The sequence below is a fragment of the Calonectris borealis genome, chromosome Z, assembly GCF_964195595.1.
Source record: "Calonectris borealis chromosome Z, bCalBor7.hap1.2, whole genome shotgun sequence".
NCBI lineage: Eukaryota > Metazoa > Chordata > Aves > Procellariiformes > Procellariidae > Calonectris > Calonectris borealis.
Genome location: NC_134352.1, coordinates 85445472 through 85465993, shown reverse-complemented (window position 1 = coordinate 85465993; position 20522 = coordinate 85445472). Strand labels below are relative to the sequence as shown.

The following is a 20522-nucleotide window of genomic DNA, read 5'->3' as shown; positions in this document are numbered from 1 at the left end:
GAATTTTCTTTTGCAGAAGACATGAAAATATGAAAAGATGGGTATGTGTCTCACAAGAGAAAGTCGTTCCGGTATAGTGACCACCTCAGTAATCAGAAGGAAAACAACGCTTGAGACTGGCGCTGATTTGCCATACGTTGAACGTACCAGCAATTCTGCCCTAAGCGTGAAGCCACGGAGACACCTACTTGCCATTGCAGTAGCAAGGATTCAGTGTCCACATCGGATATAAAACGTATTGCTCATCTACTGGGTTTCTTCCTCTGTGCAGCTGAGGACACCAAGACTTAAGAAGGTCTCATAAAGGGGATGCAAAGTAATTTGAATTCATTTTTAATTACAGTATTTCATGTTGCAATACAACTTTCTAATGAGGCTGACACTTTTCAAAGAAGGCAGAAGAGCCAGTCGGAAAAAAAAAAAATCAACCAAACAAAACCCCCAAAAGAAAAGATTTTGACTGCATTATTTCAGTTAATTAAGATGAATGATGAACAGCAAGCAATTTGTGGTTCTTTAAATTGAACCCAAGACAATTTGAAAATGAACAATTTTACCTTCTGTGTTTGATTTGTTTTTCACTTTAACTCTTCGTCTACCACGGCGGTAACAAATTCTCCCACTATTAATAAGCCGAATCTGCCCTCCTAACTCACAGAAAAGAAAGGCTTGCATGACATCTTCAAAGGATTAAGATTCCAGCATGTCTTCCCCATTGTGCCCGTTTTAGAAACAAAGGGAGGACGAGGTACAGGAATGAAACACCTCGCTCAGTGTCCTGGCACGAGCCAGCTGCGAACTTCAACTCCCCAGAGCCTCTGGAGTTGGCACCATCCGTCGGTCAGAATTCCCTAAGCATTTCATCAGGGCCCGTCACAGCTCCCGTGGCGCAGCGGGGCAGGAGAGGGAGAGCGGGGGCGAGACGGCAGCGGGGCAGCACCGCTGCTGCAAGATCAGGGTGGAACTCGGAAATGAAGACGTCTCAGGGAGACGGAAATTTTTCAACTGAGTAAATATCTTTAAGAATCTGATCATGGTGGGTCTTTCAGAAATACTGGAAGAATCCTCAGCTGGTCACTTTTTTGCTGGGAGGTGAGAATCAATTTAAGCTTCAAGAAGGATGCGCAGAAGATTTTCCTCTCCTTTGCAACTTTTTTCCAAAGTCTCTAGGAACCAGCACAACAATAAATTTTCATTTTTCTCTTATTTAATCCCTCCTTGTTGTAAACAGCCTTTACAAAAGCCTTAATCAGTCTCCCCGTGACGCACCGGGAACCACATATTCAGCAGGTAAGTGCAGATGGAGTCACTGATTCTGGCTTAAGGTATTGCATTTTGTTCCACAAGAGAAACTAGAAATTCGATGGGAAATAGAAAGAAAAAATTTAAAAAAAAGGCCATGGCACTAAAGCTAGCCAGGGTCTGAAGAATAAAACAGCATGAGGTGATCTTTAATCTCAATTATCAATGCTAACAGCCTCTGTTAACCACCCCTGACTCCAATTTAAACGTATCTAAAAAGCAAAAGCTGGCCTGACCGCCCCTGCGACACGTACAGACCCAGCCCCGAGGCGGCCGGGGAGCGCGGGAGCTGGGAATGGGAGCGGGCGGATCGCTTGCCATGGGAAAATGGTTCAGATTCCCCACAAAATAAAATAAATTTCTACTTTTTGAAATGAAACCTGATGTAGAAAAAAACAACACAGGAAACAAAAGACAAAATTCATATCACAGATGTGTCCGGGGGATCTGAATCCGTATTTTCCATTTACGAGGCAGCACTACGGATGCCAGGGCTGGGGCAGACGCGCTACCCGGACCTGTGCTGGGGACAGCACCAGTGTCCTCAGGACCAGGCCAGAGCGGGACCTCCCCCCTCCTGCGGCAACCTTCTGCAAAGCGAAGCACCTTCCAAGAGTTGAGACAGAAGCAACTCTTCTCTCTCGAAAAAGACAAAAAAAAATTAAAAGCCCAGGGAAAAAAAAAAGCGGCTGGGAAGCCAAAAGCAGGAATCAAAGACAGACAGAAAAACAGCCACCACCACCTTTTCCTTTAGGTCTGCCCAACTTTTAGAAAGGAAGATATGTTTCATTAAAATTTAAAGCAATTGAAAGCCTCCCCCTCACCGCTACACATAAATTACTCATAAAATTAAAGAACCATGTAAGAATGGCATAAAGTTACCCCAGGGTGTATTTTACTGAGCCATTATGGAAGAATACACACAAATGAGGAGGATATTAATGACTCCACAGAACACATCTTTCAGTGCTGCTTCACCCTTTCATCAAATGACAAGAAAAATTCACTACCAAGGCACTACACCGGAGATGCTTACGTTTCTGCCTGCCCAGCTCTTTCATATATTGACAAATATATTAAATATATATAAAAATATAAATACCCTGCACCTTGCAAAACGGACCCTGTCCAAAACCAAAGCGACCATTCATTATTCCGGGGACCTTTTTGTACACGCAAATTTTGGCAGGGTAAGGGTGCAGACTCAGACAGAGACTTTTTTCCTTTTAAAATAACATACGTAATGTTGTTGTAAACTGATGGATGGAGAGCAGGAGCGCCATGTCCTCGGTTCATCACTGTGAGAGCTGATGCGGGATGGGCTGCAGCAGAGAACGCTCCCGACGGAGCCCATGGCTCCCTCATCAGATGGGACTAGCCGCAGGTCTGTTAAAAATCATTATTTTTTGTTACATCAGTGACAGAAAGGGAAATCCCTGTCACGAAGGACATTGTTTAAGCAGCACAGACAGACCTGCACCTGGACATGAGGAAGGAGAGGGGAAAAGCCATAGACTCAACGCATAGCCCAGGTTGGAAGGGACCTCGGAAGATGGTCTTTCGTCAATATTGCTTATTTATATTCTCCAGATGGAGAAACCAAGAGGCTTCAGTGATCTGCCCAAAGCCACAGAGCCTTGCCTCCAGCCCTCCCAACTTCTTAAACATACGCTTAGATTTTTCTCCGCCCAGATCCACGCCCATTTTGCACTGGAGAAAGGTGATTCTCGTCTCCCTGCTCCCAAAAACCTGATCAAGCCCACCTTGATGGGAGGTTTTATAGGTAGCCTGCAGTGCCTGCCCTAATTCATCCCAGGGCTCTCATTTCAGCAAGACCCTGACTACCATGAGATCATTTAGCATCATTTATAGCAACAACGTTATCATCATTGTGACCGAAACCGGCACCCAAAATAGCTGAGTAGGGAGCAAAGGCAGCGCTAGTGCCCTCTGAAATACTCAGCGTCTGACAACGGCAGGGCCGGAGGTGACGATCTGGCACCGTCTCTGCGTTGGTCTCTAAAACGGATGGGTCTGATACAAGTCTTCAGAAAATTCAATTACTCCAGCAGCACTTGTTTAGTCTGCAAACTTAATTTGTGCAGCTCAACATATATGGAACTGATTATTGCTTGACAAAATTGTCATCTACGTGGGCTTTAAAGACATCCCTGCCTTCCCTTGCTTTTTCATGTGAAATTTCATTGCATTAATTTTAATGGCCTTTTAATTTTCTATGCGGTTTTGACATTTGTATAAGAAACGTATGTTAAAAGAGATGGCAGTCGAAATTTTGTCTACATCTTTTTAACATTTTCTGTGCAAGAACTTCAAAGAATATTGTCTCCACTGAGAAACTTGTAGCAAAAAAAAGGCCACCACCAAACCCCAAAACTTTAATATCTTCTGATGCAATTGCTTTAATGCAGTATTGATGGTACTTTTTGCTGCTAGTTATCTTAGCAAGAAAATTCAGGTGCAGCCAGTCAGTGATTAAAAAAAAATAATAGATGTTTCCCCACCATAACCAGAAAAAATGAAATGCTGAATCGACAAAGGGACCCATTTCTGAGGTTACATGCACCAGCCTCTCATGGGAATTGAAAGTAATTACAGAAGTATCTAGGCAGGTGTGGATCTCCGTGACCAAAGTCACCAAGTCTCCTACGCAAGTAAGATCACCCTCTAGCTGCTGCAAAATGCCCCACTCACTACATAGATCCACCGCCACTCTCTGTATTTCTGGTTCAGAATTTCCGTTTTCAGGACCCTGGGTGGGGAGCACAGCTCCTCCCGCTGCTCCCCACCTCGGGGGCAACACGGGGGGTCGGAGATCTGCTCCTCGCAGCATCGCGCAGGAGGGGGTAGGCATATGGGGACACACGTGGGCTTCTCTTAAGTAGGTATAATAACACTTCCCTACCTCAGAAGGATACAGTAATTAATTATTCTTTATAAAGCCCTTAAAGATGCTCGGGTAGAAGTTGAGGTGTCAGTGCACACTAAATTGATTTCACTGGAAGGGAGATGATAAGAGGCGACTTTATGAGGCTGGAGTGATGCCGTCACGTTTCGTTGGGGCACACCAACATGCCTCCCTATTCATCTTCTCTTTCACCAACTGATACACACATCGTGGAGACGTAGCTTTATTAGGAAACTGGTTCTAATTCATAAGGGCTGTGAAAAGAACTGAGCTGGTCCCACAGCAGGGAACTGCTTTCAAAGCTCGGACGGACAATTTCAATCCTCCTTGTGAGCATAGATGCATTTCTTTATTCTCTACTACCAAGCTGCTTTAACAGCATCTTGAGGAGCCAAAATAATAACTCACAAAGTCTCCACATGTGGTATGAAAAGATTAGACATGGCTTAAGCGGGCAGGGATTTAAATCTGGACTGATAATACTGTAGTGAAATTATATACCATAAAGGCAGAGAAAAGGAGTTGTAGTTTACTAAAAAAGAAGGGGGGTGTTAATCTGGGGACAAAAACCTTCATATAAATCCAGCCCATATATTCTGGATGATTATTTCAAAAAGCTGGAACTTGTTCTGTTGATCTTTTAAACTGATTACTGAGCAAATGTATGCACTTTTAGAACCAGGCACTGACAGACATGAATTTCAGATGTCCTTTTTCATCAGCTTTTTCTTCTTCAACAATGCCAGATTGCATAATACTTCTGATATTTTCAAATAATGTGGAAATTCAATTTATGTGCAGCCATGTAATTTATTGTACAATAGTTACAGCATGTTCTAAAAGACAGCCACATAGAGGCTGACTGCCTCCCAGGACCAGAGAGACTTGTTTCAAAATGATAAGATAATTTGGTCAACAGTAAAAAGCGAAAAGAAAAATGGAAAGCAATATTTTCTCCATGCTCAAACTTGACACTTTAGAGAAATCTTGAAGTTATTAAATAGGAAAGATATTCCAAATGTCTACACTGTGCATTTAACAGAGCCGGTAACTCCGCGCCGTGGCAGCTTCAGACGGTGACAGCAGGGGGTAGCGGTGCCTGCTTTTCACTGGGGCTTTGCAAGGGGGAAGGCATTTTCCCCGATTGAAATGTTATTTTCCTTCTGTAAATATATATATATTACATATATAAAATACAAATGTATACGGAAATGTCATATGCACGTTTGTGCACATGTGTCTACGCAGAGATAAATTACTAACAGAGAAATGATGCTGATGGTTAGGTACCTAATACTTTACTCTCAAAAGGCTCAGATTCATAAACTGACTTTCAAGAATTTTTTCCCCAAAAAGGGCTGGGGTACCACCTTGCTTACGTTTGCACATGGCGGTTGCGTAACTGCAAATAAAGCCATAAGCGGCAGAGCAATCTCAGAGCAGGAACCGAAGATGTATCTAAAATGCAAGGCCATCCAGAAAAACAGAAAGCGACACATCTCGGGTGATACTTCACTAACGTCACTACTCTCGGGGCTTTGCGAAGTGATGACAGGGAGTAAAATTCATGTTTTGTGATAAACAAAGCTACAGAGACAAAACCACAGAATAATGTAAGTTGAAAGGTCCCTTCTCCCCTTGTTCACAACACCCCTTGCCTGGTCAGGGGACGTCGCACGTGCTCTCACCGGCCCTAGCAGACACCTTTCCTGGGGCTCAGCTTGGCTGTGAAGGGAACTGAACAGTTCAAAAGCCACCTAAAGCCACCTCCGGAGGCTCGCCTTATCACAGGATTTGCTTCCACGCTCCTCTTCTCCTCCACCCCCCGTGGAGAGCCATTCCCACCTCCTCTACCTGCTCCCAGCGACAAGTCTCCTGCGACCATGAATCAAGAAAACACATTTCAGGGGCTTCCAGCACAGCTGTTATCTTCACACAATGAAGGGGTTTCAGACAAATATTGCCTTTCAGTTAAATTTGGCAACGTGTGCTGATGTAAAACCGTTTCTGTGCTAAGCATTAGATTTCTCCCCTTATTACAGAGGGTGAGCGTATTCTGGCAGGGGCTTACTGAAGGAGCTTAAAAGCACCTGAGCATCCCACCCTTCACCCCTCTGGTTTGCCAAAGCAGACCAGAGCCCATCGGTATATAGCACAGCCTCCACCTCTGTGCCAAGAAGTAGATACTAATCCCATTTTTATGGTCAATTCTTCTGAATAACTACTTTTGCCGCGGAAGGGCTGAAATGATGTTTCAATCCTCTCTGCAACAGCCCTTCTTGGACCTTCCAAGCGAGAAAAACTGCAATAGGACAAACTCATCTAGAAGAAATTTCTCTTCTTTCTGGAGCCCAGACGTGTAGAAATACTTATAATCAAATGAAACGTACAGAAAGGGAAAAGCGTCTACTGAAAGCTTCCACCTACTCCGAAGATTTATAAAACACACTTACAGTTAAACATTAACTACCAGAAAATATTTACGTTTAAACACCAAGAAGCCAAAACGTTTACTCCAGCGGAAAGTTTTTCGTATCTTTCAGTAAGTTTATCATGTTTCCTAGAGAAAACCAACTCCTTCTGTACCGTAGCATAGCTTTTGATATCACTTACGCTGGCACATAATAGAAGATGGGATGTGCGATCATCGAAGTCATGACACAAACTATTCGTGACACAAGCATATGGCTATATGCTGCTGCTGAGCAGCTAGATGCTCTGCAAGGAATATTACAAATTGAGGAAAGGTTTTATCTACCGCGCATAAGGACTGGGCCATCTTTTCTGAGAGGAGCTGTATGAAAACCTTAAAGCCATGCACTGTGAGAACCGCAGAGCTGCCGTTCACGGCTACAGCTGTTGCTGCCTCCCTCGCCAAGACCCCGTTCCTGCGCACACTCACGCTCCGGCTGCGTGGCGACCTTGACGGGCTGCGAGCTCTCTCCTGGTCCCCACTCGTTGTATGCCACCACTCGGAAGGTGTAGGTCTCCTCCGGCTTCAGGTTGCCCACGGTAAATTGAAGCGTCCCAGACTGAGATGTGTTGACTGCCCGTTCCCTAAAAAAAAAAAAAAACCAACCAAAAAACCATTTTAAAAATGCATTTGGATCTTAAAGCATTACTTATTTATGCAGCTGGTAGCCTGCAAGGTATGATTACTTATCAAACTTCAGTTTGAGGCTTGTTTGTCTATAGGGTTTTTTTTTGATTTTTACTTTAAAAAGCCTAATTCAAGTAATGGGACCCACTGGGAACGCTGCAAGCGCTACAAAGATGACTTGTATTTTAACTCTTCGTAAGGTATATAACATATTGGCTCTTTGCTTTTCTTAATATAACAAAAAAGGAAAATTGATGGAAAGAAACGGCTATTCAACAAAGGAACACAACTCTGATATAGGAGGCGAGATGCATATTGGACTGTAAACATCCAGCTAACGAAAACCAGGTTTGGGTCGCTCTGTAAACCGAGCCCTTGTCAGTGCTCCTGCTATAGCTGCGCCTGCAAAACCACCCCCACTGTTTCACAGGCAAGAGGATGATGCAGAATTTCTTCTGAGATGGGGCTACCACCCACCATTTCATAGGCCTAACACGAAAACCCATTTGTGGCGGTCGCACTGTGCTCCCCGCTTGGCAAGACGAGCACCCAGGCGTTCAGGGGCAGCCTTCTGCTAATGCAGAAAGATGGGGAGACACCACCCCATCTATGCAAACTTGGCCAGCGGCTGCTGGGAAACTGGTGCATGGGGGCAGCAGGTACTTCTCCTCCCGAGCAGTGACGTTGAGCCCACCTTGTGTCCAGCGCCAAATTAGTTTCAAGAGGCACCGCAGCTCACTATTGCCTGCATCAGCCAGGTCTCTCTTTCTGCCCAACCTGGCCAGCAGTTTGCCATCACTGAGCCACGGCAAAAAATGCGATTGATACTCCTCCATCAGCTGCTCCCAGTGGCAAGTCCTGCGGTAACTGGTCTCCAGAGTGAAGGTATAGCCCAGATATTGGGAGGTGGCAGCCCCTGGCCAGGGAAACAGGACATCATCCTCCCATCAGGGCAAGAGCCGTATAACTTTTCCTGGCACCATAAGCACCCAGAGCTAAAGGGGTATCTGCACCCTGGCACTGGCATCTCTGCCTTGGGTCAAGCAAAGCTCTGCCTGGCTGTGGCTTTCTGCTGCTCGGTGAGAGAAAACGATCCGTGAGAAAGATACAGACCTAGAATCATTAACGTGGGATTATCCGGGAAAAACACAATCCCTAAACAGTAAAGCAGGGTTTAAATTGGATGAAATCACAGTCATTTCATGGACAATCTGCAAACAGAAGTAGCTAAAATTGCTTTTGTAACTGATTTATTACGGGTGGCGTGCGTCGCTCCTCTCCTTTCCTAGAAGCCCTCTGGAAAGCAACAACAAACAGGTAGATTTCATGCTGCAGAAAAAAAAAATCATTTAAGACCGAATCAACTAATTGTCAAACTTCGTGTAGCGCTGCTGCGGTTCTCTGGGCTGCAATAGGCGTAGCAGCAATTCAGAGAATGGAGATTATTGTTCCTTTGGGGAACGTTGCCTCAAAATGAAATTTCTCAGACCAAAGAACGGTCCTGTCCTCGAGCGCCAGGCTCCACCATCGCTCCAGCCCTCCGAGATTGACTGAACAAAGCTTGGGTGAATCTTCCCTGGGGATAAACGGTCCGATCATCCCTTAGCAGAGACAACGGGAGTTTCACGCCTCTATTCCAGCAGAAAGGTTTTCTGTTGCACTCGCTAACGCAAAAGCAGAGCTGTGGACAGCTGCTGCTCCCCGAGGAGGACGCTGGCAGGCAGAGCCTTTGCTCTCTCTGTGCTTGACCAACTCGGCTAATTTTACTCTCTTGCCTCTTACCTCTGGTTTCTATTCGCCAGCTGTAGAAGTAGGAACCCAGCTGCATTGAAAATGGCTCCAATGGATTTGTAACCAACTGACCGACTCCGAAAGCAGCGGTACCGCCGGGGGTCAGATGGCCAGCAACGTCTGAACTGAACAGCTACGATATTCTCATAAACCCTTTAAGATGCAGGAAGCCACAGCAGTAAGAAAGAAAACAAAATATGCCCGGTGACTTCCTACCTGCAGGATGATAGGACTGTTGGCAACTGTCTCTCATTGTATGCATTTTTTTTTTTAATGGCAAAGATGCAATAAGACTACCTCTCAGTCCCAAAAGAAGTAAAGAAGCGAGAGAAGAAAAGGGAGATGATGTGATAAAAGAAAACTCCAAGTCAGATCTCCGTTCTAATACTTCTCTGTGACAGTGGTGCCTGTGGTGATAGATATATGCAAGTCTGGAAAGGTGGAATGGTTTGTAGCATTCTTTCTTTAAGTCTTTTTCCATTACCTAGTAAGAAAAAAAAAGGGTACACATATGTGGTGCCCTCGGCACTCGCGTTGCTGTTAAGTGGCTGCCTGAGCTGAATCAAATCTGCATTTTACACTAACGGGGCTGAACCAGCACAACTCTCTCGTCTGGCGTAGTTTGGGATGCGGGTGTGAAGTGCTATGACGAGGAGTGAAATTCGGACACAGCCCATGTTGTATCTGATGCTGAGGTTGCAGAGCAATGCAAAAAATCCAGCCCCGTCACAGAGGCACGAGGAGACCCAGGGCTGCCGCTCCTCTTCTGGGATCTGCATTTGCATCACATCCCAGCCTCAGCCGTTTGGAAACATCCAAGCAAGTGCTTTGATTAGACTCTAACGCAATCATCTTCAAATGCAACCTCAGCAGCTTCAGCGTTCATCTTCCACTGGGTTTCAGCGGCAATACTAAAGTCCATCGCCCAGGACACTTCTCTGTGCAAAGCAGGAGCTGTACAACCACCCAAGTACATCAGCGCTCTCAAGCTGATGAGCCCAACGAGCTCACCACCTCCCGCGATGGGCCAGTCCATTCCTAGACGAATGCAAGTCCAGGTAAAACTCTGCTGCTCCCACTGGAAATAGCACCCAGGCTGGCAGCGGCTGGAGGTCTCGGCAGCGCACTCCATCTCGCAGTATTCACACACCATTTCCAAAGCTAATTGACTCAAATCCAAGCCTGTGCTCTGGCAATTTGATGGTTTCCAGTTTGGGAGCAGTGCTGAACAGGAGAAGCTCTGGGCTGTCCCCGGCCCGTGCTGAAAAATCACAGAGGGAAGTTTCCCCGTTCTTAGCCAGCCAGCGTGTTCTCTCCATACACCTCAGGAAAGCACCGAGCAAATTTAACCTTTATGTTTTACTTCCTATAGCTTGGGTTTGCTAGCTGTCAGATCTAGAGTATCTTCCAAATGCAACACCAAAAGCCCATAGAGCAGTGCAAGATCTTGTAACTCAAAAAAAAAAAAAGAAATGGACTGTATAAAAAAAAAAGTTCCAGATTTTCCTAAGTAAAGACTGAATAATAATCAGGCAAACACCCGAGGACCGAGACCAAGAGGAATAAAGCAAAAGAAAGGGCTGAGGCTTCCCTCCGGGCAGGCTGAGATGCGAGAACAGGCAGCAGCCCTCCCAGCCCCATCTCACAACCTGGCAGCAGCCAGACAGCAGAGAGAGGAGTAAGTGAACCAGGACAGAAATATCTGGTTATTCTCCTGGCACAGGACAGAAATATCTGGTTATTCTCCTGCTCACACGTTTCTGGAATTTCGGCACCCAGATGGATCACAGACACCCAAATGTGTCCGTCTCCCACAAACTGTCAAATCTCTGACTCCACTGGTTTTGGTTTCTGCGGCAAGGTAATTATGAGCCACGAGAAAAAATTATCCCTTCCGTTCAAATGGGCCACCTGCCAATGTCACGCCGGGCAGCGACGTCTTCTATGACGCCTTAAACCCTCCAGCTAGCAAAGAGAAAAAACTCCTTAAGAATATAACAATGCTACGCTTGTCTTTGTAACGCAGATGTCTAAAACACGTCAGATGGATTCTGTAAAGCGTGTAGCTGTCTTTCTCCCTTGAGCTCCAGCGACCCGCCCCGCTGGCACGCACTCAGGCTGAAGTTAGGCGAGATGAGGGTCACCCGCGTACAAAAAGCCCATCGTGTGCTCCTGCTTACCTGCGAGGGGTTAATGCGCTACAGACGCTACAGCAATGCAGGAATCGTCTAAAAAGCACCAAACAACCTTGAATCAGGCACCTTTACGTTCGGGGTTTTCTTTTTCAAACCCATCTTGGCCATAAATTACAGTCTAAAAATAAAAGACCTTGACTAAAGTCATCCACTTTCTTGTAAAATGGAGGCTTCGACATGTAATTTCCAGTGACTGAAGATCATGTTACATTACGGTATCAGCATGTAAAAAAAGATAATTACAGTTCCCATAGATCTCTTAGGTGTGTAACAAATGCTTTTATAATGTTTCAAACACCTAATTAGTTACTTCAAGTACGACAAGTCATGTTAATGCTCCGTGCTGTGAAATGAATACTATTAATTTTAAAATGGACGGACTTTTACTACCTTGAGTTCTTTTTTTACTTCCCATTATCATTCTCCCACAAAATAACAAAAAGTCCTTGATTATAATAAGCAAACCTCAAAACTAATGTAAATAGATCATCTGGGAATGGTATTTTAGAACTTCAGCTGAATTCTGAAGATAGGCTTTAATCAAATAGAAGTTTTTGTATTCAATTAAGTGGTCCCTTGATTCATTTCTTCACTCTGCAACATGCAGGAAGCTAAACTGGGAGATCTATTAGCTTGTTGTGACTGCCTATGCATTTATTAATTTGTGACTGAAAACAAGTTCTAGTGAATGTTCAACTAAAAATAGAACTGGTCCCAATCTTGCAAAGAGTCCTTCGTCAAAGGGTTTTACGTTCAGCTGTAATACTGCTAATTTCCAGGGTCATTTTCTTATTTTCTTTTTTTTTTTTTCTTTTAAGATCAGAGCATTTGATTTCACTTACTGGGAAAAATGTTTGTTAACAGTCAGTTAAAAAAGAGAGAGAGCTACAAATCAGGACCCATTATTTAAGCCAACTTGACATTTAAAAGGTTGCAATCAAAAACTGAACGGTATTTTTGGACTTTGTGTCTCATCTAAAATGCTAAACAGAAATATATCACTGTATAAACATTTCTCATTATTTATAAATAAATATAGTGAGTTTTTATTGTAAATTAAATTTTAAATTTTAAATATAGTGACGTAAATTCTCACTGGGAAGGCAGAATTCATTTTAAATTATGCACAGTTAATTAAATATGTCTTGAGATTACATTTGAGGAGTTATTTTTTGGTTTAGAGACAGATCAAGAGCAAATCAGCAAAAATAAACAATGTCTCTTTCTTTGTGGTGACTAATACGCTACCGCATAAATATCAAATGCCTGTGTGAATCAATGCTCGCTCATTGAGAGGCAAACCAGCGGAGACGGATGAGAAGAGGGAACAAACAGCGAGGCTGAGAGCAAATCTGAACATCAAAATCAGATCAAAATTTGAACCTGCCTGTGGATTGAAATATCAAATCCGGCCCATTTCGCAAATGCTCAGAACAAAAAATTGCTACTCTAAATCGGTTTGCAATCAAATGTGGGCAACATCTAGACACAAATGTTGCTGGTTCAGAAGGGGTTTAAAGACGGAGATGGATACAATGCTTCCCTCCTGAAGACCACCTCTAGCTAAAAAAAAAAAAAAAAATTATTAATTAAAATTAAAGTTTCAACAGCACGTGGATGTGAGAGATGCCGGAGATGAAGCAGCACCTCTGCCCTTGCAGCACACAGGGACGCCCCGTTCCCAAGAGCTCACCATCTGGGCAGCAGCCCAGCAGTAAAATGGGAAACAAATCAAAAAGGAAGAGATTTACCCACTACATTGGTAAACTCCACGTTTTTAATCTTCTGAGTGACCTTATTACTTGGGTATAAAAGAGGTTGTTTTTTTTCAGTGAGCTTGTAACATGAAGCAAAACCTAAAATAGCTCCTTTCTCTTCTGGAACAGTTCTCCTGTATGGCAAGAGGGAATGTTACAGTCTATGGGTGTGTGTACACGTGTATACCTTCAAGAGTGATATCATCAAAATTCATGCATTATAATCTACTATTATATTCCACTATATTTTAACAGAAAATAAGCCCAATCAAATGTATACAAAGAGTTACGTATCTACTAACAGATCCTATACATGAAATCCTCTATTTCTGCTCAGTTTTTCATCAACAGTCTGCTATTATCAGCAAACGTTATAGAACACCTCACTTTTAAATCCGACCTTTTATCTCAACCCGAAACTTCCCTGAGTGCAGGTGTATTGGTTGGTTGTTTATTTATTTCCTAATAGATTTAAGGTTTGTTTTATCCTTTTCTGAGAAACTTGCCTTTTACCTTTAAGTGCTCTTTCCAATCATCCTTATCAGCAAGCAAACCCATTTGATCCCACGCAGGATGCCTAGCTGAGCGTGAAGATTAAAGAGCACCCCATCAGAAGGGCTCTGGTGATTACACTAGGGTAGAAAGTGCAATCGCTCCCAAAAGGGGTTTCTTTGAAAGAGCTGAGCTGAAAACCCTTATGAGAGAGTTCAAAACACGGGAGGCTGTTTTTCCGGACGGTCCCCGAAATGGCCGTGTGCCCTCGGTGTTGCGTTGGCCTTGGCGGTGCTGCCAGCCGGCACGCAAATCCTCCCTGCTCTCGAACCCGGGAGGATCGCCTTACTCCAGACTTACTGTAATTTCTCTGACAATTCCTTTGCATCCCTGAGGTTAATGTCAAATCCAATATGTATTTTTGGAAACAGAAAAATAGCTCTTTTGTAAAAATGACAATAAACAACTCAAAAATTCCATAGAAGCTTTTTCCTTTAAGGAAAACTACATTAATTTTATCTCACAGTTTGTCTGAAAGTTTGCAAGACTACAAGGTGCACATTCAAAAGTTTTAAACCACAGGTGGTATTTTGAGTCTCCTGCTGGAGGGAGCATAGTGGAATTTTTATTTTATTTTATCTATTTATCTTTTTAGTTACTTTAACACAGAGCCCACAGTCTTCTGCAGGAGACACTAACTAGGCAAGCATCTAGTTGGGAATGGGAGTCAGGCATCCTTCTGGTACCCAGAACTTTGAGCAGCACCATGGAAATTCTGGAAGAAAATTATTTTGAAGCGTAAGGGAATCCAAGGTGAGCTCTTTTTTAATCTCAGAAACACCACTATTTAAAGGCCTCATATAAGAATATTAGTATTTTCTTCTCACTGCTAAACTAAAAGGCTCAGTTAGAATATGCCTCAATCCAGCTGCGTGTGGCAACTCTGATGTTTTGAAGACGGAGTTAAAATAAATGAGACGTGACTATAACAGTGCCCTGCTCCACTGTTACTGGTGGCGACGGCTGCAGACAAACGGTAAATCCCGTATGTGCAAAGACATTTGATTCAGCCATGTGAACCCCGATTTGGTACCCACGAGGGAGCTGCTGAGCATCCTCACTTCCCACTGAACTCATTCATCGCTCTTGTAAATGGGCCAATTAATACCCTCCCTGAGAGCCTTACAGCCTTCAATACATCCCCTTCCTGGCGCTCCACGGCGGTGTCGTTCTCGTTTCACACAAACCACTCACGGCTGGAGACTCGGTCTGACGCAGGACGGAGATCTGAGCTGGAACCTCTGCCCCACCTGTCTCCGCTCCTGTCTCTCCCCCGCTGCTCACAGGCGCGGGGGGATTTGTGGAAGGTGAGATGCCCGTGTCCGAGCTGTCACCCAAACCCAACAAGCCTGGCTCCTACCCCACGTTTTCGCCACAAACCTTCCCCCTCCCTACGAGCCGTTTATCCCACAAGTGACAGCCTGCCACGGAAGACGCTTGCCTCCAGCACCGGCCTCCGAAATGCCAACTTCAATTTAAGAGCTTTTTTTTTTTTTACAAAGGGAGGGTGCGTTTCACACTCATCCCAAGCGCTTTGGGTGCTGTGTCCTTTCAAGGCTGCTCAGCCGGACGAGATGGATACACGTTTCTATTCAGGATTCCTGCCTCTTGCAGCAGGTACCGCTGCTGTAGCTATCAAGCACTGAAACAAATAAAACCCAATATATAGGGCTACAAAAGAAAGCTGGACATTGTTGGAGAGGAAGATGAGAAGCTTGCAAATGTCCAGGCAGGGGCAGGAAATTTTGCCTGCAAGACTGAGCCCTTTCGGATGAAGGATCAGCCCCTGCTGCGGCAGAGGGGAGTTCACCTTGATAACCGTGGGGTCCCACCTTCCTTAGCTCTCATGAATCCAAAACACATCCACTCATTTTTCAATTAAATATAGATTCCCATTCAGGTCCCCTCAGAAGCTGAGCTGCCATCAGCACACACACAGTACTAGCCACCAGCCAGCAGCTGAAGTGCATCCTCAGTGCAGTGAAATACAGGACAGGATACTTCAAGCGAGTTCTTCATCAAGATGTACAGGAAGGGAGAAACGCAAGATTTTTCTCAGGCGTAAAGTAATTTACAAAGTTAGGAAAATAAAAAAAAACACCACGTAAATATGCAGTACCTTTTGGAGTGTAAAATAAGCATATACGATGAGGAATCATGCAAACACCAAACAATCTATATAGTGCCGTTATCACAAAAGAGCTATCTGTTGTGCAGCTCTAATCCACATGGCCAGAACAGCCCTGGCTGGTCCATTGTATTTACATGCAATCACGTAAAATCTTCACAACCGTGGCTGTTTTCAAGGTCTTGCACCATTTGCACTGCTCTAAAAACAGTCCCCCTCTCCGGTTGATTAGGGCTCAACAAATTCACCTCTGCCAGCGACGCAAAGAACACTTGAGCCTGTGTCCTCAGAGGAAGATGAAAGGTAAAATATGGAGCTAACAATACTTCACGTTAAATGGTCAAGTAATAGCTGGAGGAGGAAAGATCCATAGACCTCACTGTCAACGCAAATGGTCCTTCGCACCAAGACAACGAGCACTGTTATATAAACGTTGATGTGATGTCTATAAAAACATACGGCAACAAAAGGCATTTCTAGCTTCACACTTCTTTTACCATGGGGAGAAGAACACAAGGTTGAGAACCATTTGCAAGATACTTGTAAAGACCTCAGGCACTCTTAGGACTATGCCCCCATCCAGAGGAGACCCGTGGTCTGTTGATACCTACCTGTTGACGCCATCCCTGGAGAAGAAGACCGTGTACGTCTGGACGCTGCCTCTGGCTTCTGCGGGTGGGCGCCAGCTGAGACGGACAAATCGGCTGGAGACCAAAACAGGGACCACATCTCGGGGGGCAGAGGGGAGGACACTGGAACTTGGGACAGCTGGAGGGGAAGGAGAGGAGTCAGTCAGAGAGGCTGGTGGCACGGGGGTGGCGGGGCGGGCGGGAGGTGCCGTGGTGGCCACGACTGAGGTGTTACGGAACAAAGGGCCAAGGTGGCATGGGGTAAGCATGAGTAAAGTGACAGGGGATGAAAGAGAGAGAAAAAACTAACAGTAAAATCACACCTAAAAATACACTATCCTCTAAATTGAACAGCAACACGCAAAACTCGAGTAGGCTACCTCCTCGGGATACTTGGAAATTATTTCTTGTACGAGTGGTCAGCGTGATATGTTCCTTAGTTCACTTCTGTTCCACTGGTTTTGTCTCTTATGCCCCAAGTAGCAGAAGTATTTAACCTCATAAACAACCACCGACTGACCACTCAAAGCCTGAAGCCTACAAACGGACTGGTCTGGGAAGAGCAGAAACTAGGTAGAGTGCTTCAGCATCAGAGAGGGATAAAATGAAAAGAAAAAAGACAGCGAAACTTAATATTAACAGCGGTCCCCATGGAAAAGTGTTCAGTCCATGTGTAAAATCCAGAAATGCCTCAACTGCAGATTCAAGTGGTAAAATTAATTTTAGAACATTTAAACGCGATAAACTCTTCATAGAGTTTAAGGGTTTGGTTGTTGCCCACAAAGTCCACGTGAAAGCTGCCCATCAACGTAAATGAAAAAAAAAAGAAATTTTTTAACAATAATTTAAGTGATCAGCTACCTCCTAATTTAGCACATGCATCTTATGGAGCATCCACAGTCATCTAACCTTCTCTGAAGGCCAACAAGGTGTATAAGGTCCGATTTCATGGGCCACACTGGCCCTGAAAAGCAGGTTTTCACCATTGGTATTGAACCAAAAAGCAATTTATTTTTTTCATTATTGTAAATCTTTTTTGGTCAGTGCCTATACTGTGAACTGTATTAGTAGCATTAATTTACTGTGAGATCATTAACAGCGTTTTATTATCTAAACAGCTTATGAAGAATAGCTTTATGTAAAAAGCATGACATTCACTGAATACCAGCTTAGCATTTTCTTATATTACCCCTAAATTATTATTAAAAACCATTAATATTGCTATTATTAATAATAAATATTATTACCCCTTACTTATTGTGATCAATCCAAAACCAGAGGGAATTAAGGAATTTCACAGTGGCATTTCCAGAGTAATGATGTGTTGAAAGAAAATATTAAGCCATAGTCTCAGCTCTTTTGCCTGCAAAGTTGTGATCCATTATTTGCACTGAGATTGTGTTTAGCATCCTTAGTCATGGGCCACTGATCTAAATAATGCGCAAACACAAGACTAAAGTATAATTCTGTGTACATTTATATTATGACGACGCGACTATTTTGCTTCACGATCAGAGCGAGCAGATTTGGGCTTCTGGTCTATTCTATATGTTGACTCATGTATTATAAGCGTAAGTGCATTGTCGTCTTCTAACAAGGGCTGCGGTAGGTAAACATCTCTGGAGAAGTACCAAGGGCACGACTGGATAAAAACACACAGACAAACCTACAAGGCTTTTTCAGTTGACTTTTGATACTTAATCCAGAAAAAGCGCCATTATTAACTATTTTGGCACCTGAGGGTCTGTAGAAACTCTTGAGTTCCACCACAACACACCGCAGTCTGTGGTTCCTCCACCAAAGAGCCATCCTCCTGGCAGAGCTCGGCAGTCTGGCACCTCTCTGCCCCCAAAACGCGTTTAGCGTTCAGGAACTTGCGCTATGATCAGCCCCAAGTCCAGACGTGTCCATTTAGGTGGCTACACGTATGTGACTACATACATACGGGTGCCTAAGCTCCCCCCCTAGAAAATGAGGACATCTCACAGGCAATGGAGCCCAAAGAGCTACTCACACTACCAAACAGCGGTATCTACCTTTAACACATGCTGAATAAGTATCTAAAATCTGGAGGTGAATCCATACCCTTCGTGACCTCATGCCCGTGGATGCGGCGGCGGCTGACCTGCTAGGTGTCAACTTATGAAAATAACAGCGAAAAACTGAGGTGAAAAGCAGCAAGATTGGGACTGAAGCTCCAGTCCACTAAGCATGTGTTTCACTCTGGCTTTCAGAAAACTCTGCAGAGCTATCACTGACAAAAGCAATTTCACTTTTATTGTTGCTGGCAGTGAATAGCAAACATATACAGTACAATAGTACAATATAGAGAGACATATAACCTGGAATTATCTCAGCAAGTAATGTCTGAAATCCTTCAATCTTTCATATGACTACACAAGATCAATCCACCACCGGTTAAACCATCTTCATCAGAGTCTGACAGGCTCTGATTTTACCCTGATGTGGTTTATATTAACTCCTTGCAAAGTGCATCCTTCTCTGCTCTCGTGGCAGTGTGAATAATCATCGAGCTCTGAACAAAGCGAGCATCAAACTGGACTGTTTGATTCACCCTCCACATCTGTAAATGACTATGCAATCCACAGAGAAGACCTGAACATAGGCCTGATAGGAGCTGATCTTTGTGTTTCCATTTAGGAAGCCAAATGGAGCACCCCAAATTCAGAACCAAATCCCCCGTTATTTATAATCCAGAATCAGCTGTCAGTTTTGTGACCATATCATTATTTTGCCAGTAGGACCCATCCTTGCACTGCTAAAGCAAACGTTCTTCAAAAGGTAGAAATATGCTCGAGGTAGGTGTTCAGGACCTGCTTGTTCACAGCCTTTATTTGTAAAATACAGACCAGTTATAAAACATGTGTGAGGCCAACTATTTAAAACATTATTTAAAACAAGCAAAGACAAAACGTCATGCATGACATCCCATTTCACCAGTGCTTCCCATACACAGCAGTCACGGGCTGTTTGTAATTAAAAATAATAGGAATATGAGACGTAGTTCAAAGAGACAGGGTTTTTTTAAATACTTTTCATAGGTTAGTTTGGTTTTTGTTGTGTTGGTTTTTTTTTTAAAAAAAAACATATACGTACATGTCTGGAGGCAGGTAGGGAGGAGATCCTATTAGCAACAGCTGTGTACCCTTTAAATGGTGTTTTTAGGGACCAGCAAAAGCTTATGTGGGATATACAAGAAGAGAAGATAAATGAATGAAAAAAACAACATTATAATTACATCCCACAAGGGATTTGGTATCATGAAGCGACAACATTATTATTGCTAAGCAGAGGTGGCAATAGATGGCATGGGTTTACTCATGAGCCTCTCCCGGTAAAAGACCTGGGTGCAAATCCTCTAAATCCAAGTTATAAAACATCTCATGTTCTGACTTGAGTGCTCACAGGGACACTCTCTCTCTCTCTCAAAAAATACACACCCAGACCTCAGCACAGTTTTCGTACCTCTGTACAAAAAAATATTCATTTGCTTTTTTTTCCCCCCCCTAAATATTTACTAAGTTGACAGAAAGAAGTTTAAGGAAAGAAGTTATAAGTTTAAGATGAAAAACAAGTTCAGAAGTTACTGTGCATACAGAAGATGTTGCTCTTGGATGTCAGTAATACTGATCTAAAAGCTATCCTGGCAATCTGCATTGAGGACCAAGTTCTGAACGGATAAAGATGAGTTTGACTTTTCTGCTTTTAAAGAATTAAAATTTGCATGTTTTTAGTTACTCGTGTTTAATTCACATAGAACATTTAAGCCTGTTATACACATACTATGTTGCCACAGGCCTACATTAAAAATTATACTCATTTTTTCAGGGGGATAAATTAATACAGAAAGATACTGGGCTATATATAGGAACCGTCTACATTTCACAGAAAGCGGTTAATGTTCATGACATCATCCATTTAGTATTTTTTTTTAAATTACAACCTTACCTAAGTGAAGACTATTCAAGCGATTGCCACTGTTTTACACTTACAGTCTGTTACAATAAGAACATCTACTATAGGCTATCTATACTTTTAAAATACCATCAATTAGAGCTTGCTGATAAGATCTGAAACTCAATACTTTTTCAGCAAAAATGAGAAAACCATCACACTTACAA

The 20522-nt window shown here is 43.5% G+C and overlaps 1 protein-coding gene across 1 annotated transcript in view; it reads right to left on the bottom strand.

Annotated features, from left to right (window-relative positions):
* Positions 1 to 20522, bottom strand: part of LOC142075313 (netrin receptor DCC-like) — a 566343-nt gene that overhangs the window by 159785 nt on the left and 386036 nt on the right. The window contains exons 8-9 of the mRNA XM_075136492.1: positions 16363 to 16519; positions 7131 to 7285 (exon numbers count right to left, since the gene is read on the bottom strand). Of these exons, the coding sequence (XP_074992593.1) occupies positions 7131 to 7285; positions 16363 to 16519 (312 nt within the window). The remainder of the gene's footprint in view (positions 1 to 7130; positions 7286 to 16362; positions 16520 to 20522) is intronic.